This window comes from Pelobates fuscus, chromosome 1, assembly GCF_036172605.1.
Source record: "Pelobates fuscus isolate aPelFus1 chromosome 1, aPelFus1.pri, whole genome shotgun sequence".
Lineage (NCBI taxonomy): Eukaryota > Metazoa > Chordata > Amphibia > Anura > Pelobatidae > Pelobates > Pelobates fuscus.
Genome location: NC_086317.1, coordinates 329,336,426 through 329,347,997, shown reverse-complemented (window position 1 = coordinate 329,347,997; position 11,572 = coordinate 329,336,426). Strand labels below are relative to the sequence as shown.

The window sequence follows — 11,572 nt, the reverse complement described above, 5'->3', positions numbered from 1 at the left end:
CCTCCTCTAGATTGTAAGCTCATCTGAGCAGGGTCCTCAACTACCTATTGGTTCTGTTACATTTTGTCATTGTCTCATTTGATAAATTCCCCTTTTACTGTAAAGTGCTGCAGAATAAGCTGACGCTATGTAAATACCAATAATAATAATAATAATAATAAAGATGACATGCCGAAGAGCCCTTTAGCACAAGTATGAGTAGACTGCAAGAAAATTGCTAAACTACAAATAATGAAACACCTGCACTCATCTAAATATGTTACTGCAGCCTATATCACAATCATCATCACTCCTCAGGTGACCAATCCTCTCATTTAATGCAGGAGGCATATTAAAAATGTATACCAAACTTATGAAAAATGTATACTGCTGCAGAATGAATTTTCCATATGTGTCCTCTACTTAATGGGACAATGGTTCAGTTTTACAACCCTTTTAGTCACTTAGTGACATGCCTTGCAGATGTCAGTATTCTCTGTGGACTAAGACTACATGAACACTCACATGAGACAAATGGGAGTCATGTAGAAAGTTCAGGAAGTGGGGCAGTCAGCATAAACGTCCCATTAGTTTCCATGACCATTGGTTCACTTTTTAGAACTTTGCAAGTGTGTTGTTCTATGAAACTAAAGGTTGTCAGCCCCGCCAGCAATTGTTTTGGCCATTTATCAAAACAATCAAGTCATTTTTTTTTTCTCATGACAACATGTCTGTATATTGTGTGATGTTTCTTATTGTAAAGGTTTGCGGAATAAGCTGGTGCTATATAAATACTACTACTAATAATAATAATAATAATGTCAAGGAAATGAGTGTGGAGTATAGAAGAAGTATATGAAATTGACAATGTGGGGTCAGATACCGCACATTTGTAAAACTAACAAAATAAATTCTTTATCTGAGATCTCTAAACACACATGTGACATATATGTGCCAAAACAAAACTGGAAATAATAGCATAATTTCTATAGTCGGTTTATCATATAAATAAATAATCACCATAAAATGTCACTATTTTTACCATAAACATGTATGTCAATGCAACTCAGTTGTACTTTTTTGGCATGGTACAATTCTGTACTTCTCAATTGTTTAGTGTAAAATCTAGCTATTTGCTGAAAGAAATTTGTTTTTGCTGAAAACATTATAAAATGCTTATAATTAAAAAAGCTATGATAATGTAATATTTGCAAATATAAATGTTAAAAGCTTGAAGATAAGGCTTTTTTATTTTTTTAAACTGCATATTAATTATGAATATAGATAGACCTTTTTGTTCATTTAAACATTTCCTTCTTAAGTAATTTCATCAGCATAAACCAAGTGCTGTCACGGTCATTATATTGTTTCCTATTATTTATTTAAGTAATCCAACAAAAGAGGAACATTGAAAGCACTAATACGAATTCAACAGGTGCAAGAAAATACAGTAGGCATTGGATCAGTCCAGTCCTGCCATAATGCCCACCAACATTTCTTTTTTTTTTTTAGTATAAATTATTTTATTCAATTTATTACAAAAATGCATATACCGACAAGAAAACACAAGTCAAATTACACAATTACATAGTCAGAACATTCACATTAGACAGACATATTACACCCTTATCTGCGAGGTCGGGCTGGGAGAGGGATCTGTCTTAGCTCAGGACTCTTACTATTCAGGTAGTTACAGATCTAATGTATACCGATTTAATTTATAAGCTAGTTTCTAGTTTATTAACCCAGCTTTGCCATAGGTCCATTCTTTTTGGGGAGTTCAAATGCGGTATGCTCAGATCTCTTTCCATCCTCGCCTGAAGATTGATTTGATCTTTAATAGTATCCCAAAGTAATACTTGATTAGATTTCCAGTTCCGTGCAAGAACGATTTAAAATGCGATAAAACAATGCCCACCAACATTTCATCCTAAAATCAGGACCTCAGTCTTGCCTGGTTTAATCATCAGCACATTTTTCACCTTATTTTGGATAAAAAGCAATAATACAGATATGGGAAAGGCTCAACTTGATGGACTTGAGTCTTTTTTCATTCTGTATTGCTATTACTTTTTACAAAATGAGCCATCTACTGTGTATCAATCAGCAGGAAGAAGGAGAGTCATGATCAGTGGTGCTAAAGACAGCTGATGAAATTAAAAGATCATCTCTGATGGAGCCCAGAGCAGTTTTTAAGAAAATCTCTAGCAAGAATTATTTGAAAATGAAATATAATTGGAACACATGTCAACGTCAAGCTGTAGCTTCTACAGGATATAAAGCATATGCACCATCCTTAGCATAAGCTAAGATTAAAGCATCACCCAATGTTACATGCATTTCTTATACACATTAAAAAAGGCAGGGAGTGAGTGTATGTTTTAAACATGAAACGCTAATGCATATGTGGCTCTATCATTGCCAAGCAGAGTTGGATGAGATAATGTAGAATTTCACACTAGACTAGCCAAACTGCAGAGGAATGCTTTAGAAAGTGAGAAAGTTTAGTTTGACACATATTGGCACAACTACATCTGAAGATTCTTTGCCGCAAGCTTTATCTAATAAGCTTATCTTTTTCTAAACGTTTCCATCTCAAACATTTTATTGAATAACGTACTGCAAATTTAAGCAGCACAGTGTCAAAGCCCAAGTAATAGGTATGGGTATAGTAGATATTTGGTTTTAATTTATATATATTTATAAATATCTACTAGAAAAAAAAATGAAATCTAAAAATGGAAAAATATTTCATAGTACAGTGAAATTGAGCAGCTTATATTTAGCATTTTCAAATTTTTCCCTTTTACTATATTCTTACATTTATGATTTATAAACTAAACATCTATTCATAACATCCTAATACAATGACTATTTAGACACCTAATGAATGATGGGAGTGTGACAGTTTTGATTGATAAGTACTTTTATCACATATTTTTTGAACATCACCAAAAAGCATGTACAGTGATACCTCGGTTCACGAACTTAATTCGTGAACTGACTCTGGTCGCGAACCGAATTGGTCGTGAACCGAGGCACATTTTCCCATAGGGTTCAATGTAAATCCGGTTAATCCGTGCTGACTTTTTTTGGGGGGTTTTTGAAGCCCAAAAATATGAAACAAATGACAATACACATTAGTAAAGTACAGTATACTGTAGTTATTTATTAAGAGAGGACAGTAAGGTGGGAGGCAGTTATTGTTTGGGGGGAGAGTCCCCCTCCATAAGGACATCAGGGAGATCTTCTTCAGGGGTTTCCTCTCTCCTTTGTCTCCTAGCTGCAGGCTCAGTTTGTCTGAAAAATCTGTCCAATGTCACTTGTCTCTTTCTGCGCTGCATAACCCTCCGGAAATGAGAGACCACATTATCATTCATGAGATTTAACACTCTGTTTGTGACAGTAATGTTGGGGTGGTGCTTTTCAAAGAAATCATGGCACTCATTCCATTTTTGCATAATGGATTTTATGGCATCACTGCTAACCTCCTCCCTTTCTTCTTCCTCCTCATTGGAATGCTCCTCAAGAAGTGCCTTCTGCTGCTCACTGTGGAGTTCATAAAGTTCTTCCGTGGTCAGCTCCTCCCTATGTTCCTCAACAAGCTCTTCCACATCAGCACCATCAACGTCCAGACCCATATTCTTGCCCATGGACACAATTTCCTCCACTACCTCTGCATCAGACCCTTCTAAGTCATGTTCACGTTCAGCGACACATTCTGGCCACAGTTTCCTCCAGGCTGAATTTAGGGTTCGGGAAGTGACCTCTTCCCAGGCTTTGTCAATGAGGTTAATGCAGTGGACAACATTGAAATGTTTCTTCCAGAATTCTTTCAAAGTCAAGGATGTCTCTTTAGTGACATTAAAACACCTAGTGAAGAGCGCCTTTGTGTACAGCTTCTTAAAGTTGCAGATGACTTGCTGGTCCATGGGCTGCAGAAGTGGTGTTGTGTTGGGGGGGAGGAACTTTACCTTGATGAAGTCATACTCAGCATCCATATCATCCACCAAGGCTGGAGGGTGTGCTGGGGCATTGTCCATCAGAAGAAGGCACCTTTCAGGCAGCTGGTTATCAGAAAGATATTTTCTGACGGTGGGTGCAAACACCTCGTGCAGCCATTCCATAAACAATTGCCTTGTGACCCAAGCTTTGGCATTGGCTCTCCACATGACGGGCAGTCTGGCCTTGTTCACATTTTGTTCCCTAAATGCACGAGGGGTCTGAGAATGGTACACCAGTAGTGGTTTAATTTTCAGATCGGCGCTTGCGTTGGCACACAGCAAAAGGGTCAATCTGTCCTTCATGGGCTTGTGCCCTGGTAGGGCCTTTTCCTCCTGTGTGATATAGGTTCTGTTCGGCATTTTTTTCCAGAAGAGCCCTGTTTCATCACAGTTGAACACTTGTTGAGGGACGTATCCTTCTGTCTTCATGAATTCTGCAAATTCTAACTTGTAAGCTTCTGCTGCGGCCTTGTCAGAACTGGAAGCCTCACCATGTCTAATCACACTGTGGATGCCAGTTCTCCTGCGGAATTTTTCAAACCACCCTCTACTGGCTTTAAATTCGTCACTTGCTGCACTTGTAGAGGGGCTTCTTTGCTGTAAATCACTGTGCAATTTCCTGGCTTTCTCACAGATCATAGCTTCACTTACACTATCACCTGCCAGCTGTTTCTCATTCAACCACACCAACAAAAGTTTTTCCACCTCTTCCAGCACTTGTGTCCTCTGCTTGGTTAACATTGTTACTCCTTTTGCAACATCAGCTCCTTTGATGGCGGCTTTGTTTTTCAGAATAGTCGAAATTGTTGACTTTGCCATCTTGTACTCCGAAGCCAGATCAGTCACACGAATACCACGGTCATGCTTTTCTATAATTTCCTTCTTCAGCTCAATGGTTATTTTCTTCACAACCTTGCTGTCACCTTTACTACTGCTGTGCACTTTCTTTTTGCCACCATGCTTGCGCTGCACATTCTTGTCACTTGCATTTCCACTTTGCACATTGTCACCTGCATTTCCACTTCGCACATTGTCACTTGCATTTCCACTTTGCACATTGTCACTTGCATTTCCACTTTGCACATTGTCACTTGCATTTCCACTTTGCACATTGTCAACTGCATTTCCACTTTGCACATTGTCAACTGCATTTCCACTTTGCACATTGTCACTTGCATTTCCACTTTGCACATTGTCACTTGCATTTCCACTTTGCACATTGTCACCTGCATTGCTGTTCTTGTCACCTTTATTGCTGCTCCGCACTTTCTTCTTTCCACTATGCTTCTTGGGAGCCATATTGGGTGTCCAGTGAACTGTACAGTATGTACTGTATGGGATAAAATACAGTATAATCACTTATAATGCTTGCAGAGTACAGTACTTCTTTCTGTGTACTGTATGTACTGTATGTGATAAAATACAGTATAATCACTTACTGTACTGTATAATGCTTGCAGAGTACTTCTTTCTGTGTACAGTATGTACTGTATGTGATAAAATACAGTATAATCACTTATAATGCTTGCAGAGTACTTCTTTCTGTGTCTCTTATTCTTGCTTCTTCTCTCCACGGTCTTCCTACAGGAAGTCCCGACCATGTGACAGCCTGAAATTAGCATTAAAATGGCCGCGGCTTGCGTTCGTGAACCGAGGCGGAGTTCGTGAACCGGAGCATATTTTTACGAACTTTTCTGTTCGTGAACCGAGTTGTTCGTGAACAGAAGCGTTCGTGAACCGAGGTATCACTGTATAAGAGACTACATGGAATTACTGACTTACATAAAGATTTGTAGATTAGCGAACACATTTTTTACATTGAATACATTTTTTAATGTGTAGCAAATCAGAGTATTTTTTTTATTCTTGACAACAATAGTAATTTATTCAATAAACCAAGCATAGACCTAATGATATGCTAAAAAGCTTAAAAGGTCACATGGCATTGCCTTTGAGTTGACACATTCAGGATTTCTGTGGGAAATATTGTTTGCTGTTGCCCTGTGCAAGATGATAGCAGGTGGTCAAGCACTCTAACGTCTGTGGTTGCAACAGCAGGCTACCATAGGACTTAAATGCCACAACTTGATATTAGATTTAGTTGAAAAAAAGAACAGCTGAACAGTCTGACCATAAAACACATGTGGCATCACATGGGGAGTAGATGCAGTTCAGCTGGTTAATGGCAAGTTGAAACAATTATGGACAAAATATTTCAAGATGCTTCTTCTGGAACCACGTCTGCTTTCTTACTTCAGTGTTAATTAGATACTCCAAAAACAAATTCATACTCCTTTTAATTTCCAAGCTGCATGAGAATGCCGTTTATTTTGATTTTGCTCCACTAGATACATATACACAAGGGTTTAGCACTTTTAGACACTGGAATTTCTGTTCAAAATTATAAGACAAATTCCTCATCAGCGGTGGAGCAGCTCGAAAACTGTGTAATGCACATACACAGATGTAATGAAGGGGTTCTGTATATCAATTACTTGTATGGCTCCAATTAGACACTAATTTAGAGAATTGATAAGACATATTGATGTGTTTGTTTCTCTGATATGCGAGTTCATCATTTATTCGGATAGTTCCTAATAAACTTATTTTAAATGTGAATATTATATTAGTGGTATAATAAAATGATAAAATGCTATCTGGGAAAAAATAGTTATATTTTTAATAATGGATTAGTATGTATGTTCACAAGATGTACTATTGCTATTGTATCTCTCGCTTTCTCTGCACTAGGCACACATAACATTATGGTCAGGGACGTTTTAGCCGAGGGGCAAACAAGGCATTTGCCTTGGGCGGCATTTTCCAGGGGGCGGCAAAAAACGCCACCCCCAAATGCCCAAGGCAAATGCCTTGTTAGCCTTGCGGCTAACTGACATGCTGGGTGGGCGGCACTGGCGGGCGGGCGGCTGGCGAGGGAGCACTTCCCCTGAGCTGTATGCTCAGCTCCCTCGCGCGCCGCAGAGTCAGGCTGGGAGCCGGAATATTACGTCATATTCCGGCTCCCAGCCTCACTCTGCGGCGCGCGAGGGAGCTGAGCAGAGTGCTCAGGGGAAGTGCTCCCTCGCCAGCCACCCGTCCGCCAGTGCTGCCCACCCAGCAGCCACTGGACCACCAGGGAGAAAGAGGAACACCCCCCCCCAGCATTCCCAAAGGTAAGGAGGCTGGGGGGAGGTTAAATAAAAATGTGTTAATGTGAGTGTGTGTGTATGTGTGTTAGTGTGTGTCTGTTAATGTGTGTGTGTCTGACTGTGTGTGTGTGTGTCTGACTGTGTGTGTTTATTGCCTGTAAGTGTGTGTGTGTGTGTCTGTAAGTGCGTGTGTGTGTGTCTCTGATTGTGTGTGTGTTTGCCTGTTAGTGTGAGTGTGTGTGTCTGTTAGTGAGTGTGTGTGTCTTCTAGTGAGTGAGTGTGTGTGTCTGTTAGTGTGAGTGTGTGTGTGTCTGTTAGTGAGTGTGTGTTTCTGTTAGCTAGTGTATGTGTATCTGTCAGTGAATGTGTGTGTGTATTTAGAAGGCGGGGCGGGGCGGGGGGAAGGGTTGGGTGGCGCGGGTGGGGGGGGAGGGGGACGCCTGAGTTTTGTCCTGCCTAGGGCAGCAAGTCAAGCCAGGAGAATGGAGAGCGGAAGCTATGGGTAAACAAGCCAAAATTAAAATCTGTCATAATAAAGGACAAACAGAAACCACAAGGAACCTTTCTATTGGGAAGAGTGGTTTAAATAGCAAGAACCCCTTGTGTCATGAATGCATCTCCTAAAGAAGCATCAATGTAAGAATTGCTTTCAGTGGACATTGTTTGGGAGTGGATTATGGTGCAAGAAAGGCATTTAAAAAGTAATCTTCAACTTATGACCATCCTGTGTTGCCCGTCCTCCTCTCAGTATGATTTTAATATAAAACGATATTGGAATCTTATGTTTCGCAATCCATATCCCTCTATACTGCTGAACAAGTAATACTTCAGCCTTGTTTGCTTTCTTGTTTTTTTGCACATATTTACATATTGAGCAGCTCTATTGGAAGCTTGCTCTGTAACTCTTGTTCTTATTTTTTTGTGTAATCATTTTTGTCATTATTAAAAAAGAATAATGATGGTTTTATACATACATTGACAATTACATTGGCTTACCAATATGTTTTCATTAAAAAAAAATGTATTGAACAAAAGGCGAAGCCAAATGCTATGACTGTCAAACATTTATAAATCATTTATTAATTTGAAATATTTAACCTTAAAGAACCATTTTTTTGTTGTGGTAAAAGAGTGAAAGGCGTCCTTGTTATCAATTCTGACACAGAACCATCAAGAATGTTTATTCCATTTGAAATCTATTATTCTCAAATATTGATTGATAGAATGTAAAGTTGACATCACTTAAAGCCCCATATTGCATGATGCACCCATAGTAATCTGGCCAAATATTTCATTACGAGGACTTTATTTCTAGAAAAATGTTTTAGAAGACACATCTACACACCCAGCATGGGGGTAATAAATGATATCCTGTTCAAATTTACTCTTAAAGTGTAAATAAAAGGGTTGTCATAAAACTTTCTGTCAGGGTATCCTGGTTATCATTTAATCTTACCTCTTGATCCACAACCTGTTTCTGCCAATAGGCATCTTTTGCTCTTTCCTTTCATTTTGCCCGCACAAAGGTAGTCAAATCTCTGAACCTGCCCCAAAATGGCCAAAAAGATGCATGATAGGAAAGATCTCTGATTAAGAAATGTCTGTCGTATTATACCTTGCATGGAATTTAGATATTTTGGATTAACAGTTTTGTTTAATTAACAGTCATATGATCACTCAGAATTGAATCTGTATAATCTCCAAACATATCTCCAAATCAGCTTCAGTAAACACCAGCATTTTAATCTTGGGCCAAGTTGATAGATCTTGCAGATTTTTGTAAGCATATTTACACCAAGGTTATTCTCCTTCACATTAAATGCTTTTAATATTATTGCTGCAATAATGTACCAACTAAATATCACACTGCATATTCACTTAGAAAGTATTAATTGTATTAAGTATATTGTCATTAGTGGCATTTATGGTATATCTACTATATCTACCAAGAAACATAAACATAAACAGAAACATAAACATAAACAGACTACCCAATACATCAATTTACCATGCTTAAAGAGAAAATGTCCCTTCTCTAATTTTAGCACAACCTAGTAACTAAGAAAAACTTGGGTGAAACAGTTTTTTAAATGATTTATATTTTTAATGTTAATTTTCATGCTGTGCACGGCAAAGCACATGGGAGTATGTAAAGTAGTTGACTCTTGCAGTGCTGTGCACACTCTGCATGTGCGGCACTGCTAGAGGAAAAACTGAGCGCACATGCATGCATATAGCATTTCTCTGCTAGATCAGAAAGGTGCATATCCATCTACACTGCCCATGTCCACCCCTTTCTTATGCTGCTAAGGAGTTTGCACATGCTTTGGTAATTTCTTGCATTGATTACTGTAATTCTCTCCTAACTGGTCTCCCCAGAAGCAGTACTGCATCGCTATAACTCGTAATGAATGTTGCCGCCAGGTTGATTTTTCTCTCTAGTTGCTCCTCCCATCCTTGCCCCCCTGTCAATCCTTTCATTGGTTTCCTGTATCCTATAGGCGTGAATTCAAAATACTAAGCATTACCTAAAATCTAAACTACTCTAGCTCCTGTTATATTTCTTCACTAGTTATATATATATATATATATATATATATATATATATATATATATATATATCTATATATATATATAGTAGATATGCTCCTTCTTGGTCTCTTTGCTTTGATGGTGCTCGCACCTTTACTGCTAATTTGTGCTTGCAGGATTTTTCACCGGCGTCGTCTTTCCTTTGGAACAGTTTGCCTACCCCCGGTCTCTCCCCTAGTCTTCAATCATTTATGGAATTCCTCAAAAATCATATCTTCAGTAAAGCATATAGCATCCCAGAGTAACTTCTGTTTTATAAACCTGTCACTTGCTTTCTCCTAAGGGGCCACACTCCTCTCTCACCTCCACTTCTGCTACCTTCCCACCTTGTTGTCTGGTTTCTATCTCGCTCAATGCCATTTCTATTGTATTTTGATACCTTACCTCCTCTAGATTGTAACCTTGTTTGAGCAGGGTCCTCAACCCTGTAAAGTTTTGTAATTTTCTCATGTACTGTAAAATTTCCCATTTTTATAATATAAATAACATTGGGTGAAGGAACAAGGAATTGTTACTTTTCTGAAAGGGACAATTCCACTTTAAAAATAATCTATGCCAATGTTAAAAAAAAAAAAACTGTCACTATTTTTTCTTTTTATAAAAGCATTATTCTTTTACATTTATTTTATGCAATTTTTCTTTTATCATCTATTTTGAAGTTATTTATTGCTTTCATCCATTATCTAACTTCCTTTGCTAGCCTGAGCTGCCATTTTGAATGATCTTGGGTGAGTATCGGACAATATATGAAGAGTTCTCTCAGCTGCCCAGCTGTTGTGCATTCAAAGAGCAGTGCAGAGCTGGGCAGCATTCACATGGGGTCTTCACCTCTTCTAAAGTAAAGCTGAGCTGTCCTGAATTTATTATGATGTATCTGAACATACTATTCTCAAGTATATATATACACACACACACACACACACACACACTTTGTTTCTCCCTCTTTCTCTCTCTCTCTATGTCAAGATCATTTTATATTATTTATAGATGTCAAGGTGCCAACTTAAATATGTTATAAAACAAAATTTACAGAGTTCCTAAAGTGAGAACTACCTCAATTAGTTTAAAAAGACATGTGATTGTTCATTGAAATTTGCCAATCAAGCCATCCAATTAATTAAGAGTTTGTCAGCATAAATGTATTAAATGTGATGGATGTACATAAATCATAGGGGACGTCTAATTAACCTACTTAGCCATATTTACTTGTGAGCATAAGAGACCTATAATTATTCATGCATCTTTAATTATTCCTTAAGGAGATTTCTTCTTTTAAAATGATACACCTTTATGATTTTTAATGGGGCAGTACATTTGATGTGAGTTTTGGCAGTGGCATTTTAACTAATGACAATATTTTTTAAATGCATTAACTCATACCTTCACACTATCCCAAATCCCTACGTTCATTTAAATAATAGAATGTTTTAGTGCCACTCCAATGGCCATCAAAGTGTAAGCTCACCTGCCCTATCATGATAAACCTCTTTTTGTGTCATTTTACTCCACTCCCTCTAGCATGTAAGCTCATTGAGCAGGGCCCTCAACCCCTCTGTTCCTGTGTGTCCAACTTGTCTGGTTACAACTACATGTCTGTTCGTCCCCCCACTGTAAAGCGCTGTGGAATTTGAAGGTCGCTATATAAATAACATAATAATAATAGGTGGGTCCTATACTAGCAATTCACCTTGTGGATTTCAGTTAGAAGGAAAAAACAGTAATGAGGCAGAAAGAGTTAGTGTGGAGGTAACTTTTTTGCTTTTGTAAGGCTGATAATTCAAACCATTGCTGCTGCCCAAGAATAGTGGGAGTTCGACAGAAGGGATTCATTTTTTTGTGATAGTGTTC

The 11,572-nt window shown here is 38.2% G+C and overlaps 1 protein-coding gene across 1 annotated transcript; it reads right to left on the bottom strand.

The window, feature by feature from the left end:
* Positions 1 to 3,179: 3,179 nt before the first annotated feature.
* Positions 3,180 to 5,282, bottom strand: LOC134571905 (tigger transposable element-derived protein 1-like). Its single transcript, XM_063430632.1, has 2 exons — positions 5,210 to 5,282; positions 3,180 to 4,993 (listed from the first exon to the last, which is right to left on the bottom strand). The coding sequence occupies exons 1-2, from the start codon at positions 5,280 to 5,282 to the stop codon at positions 3,180 to 3,182; spliced, it is 1,887 nt and encodes a 628-aa protein (XP_063286702.1).
* Between the last annotated feature and the right edge of the window lie 6,290 nt (positions 5,283 to 11,572).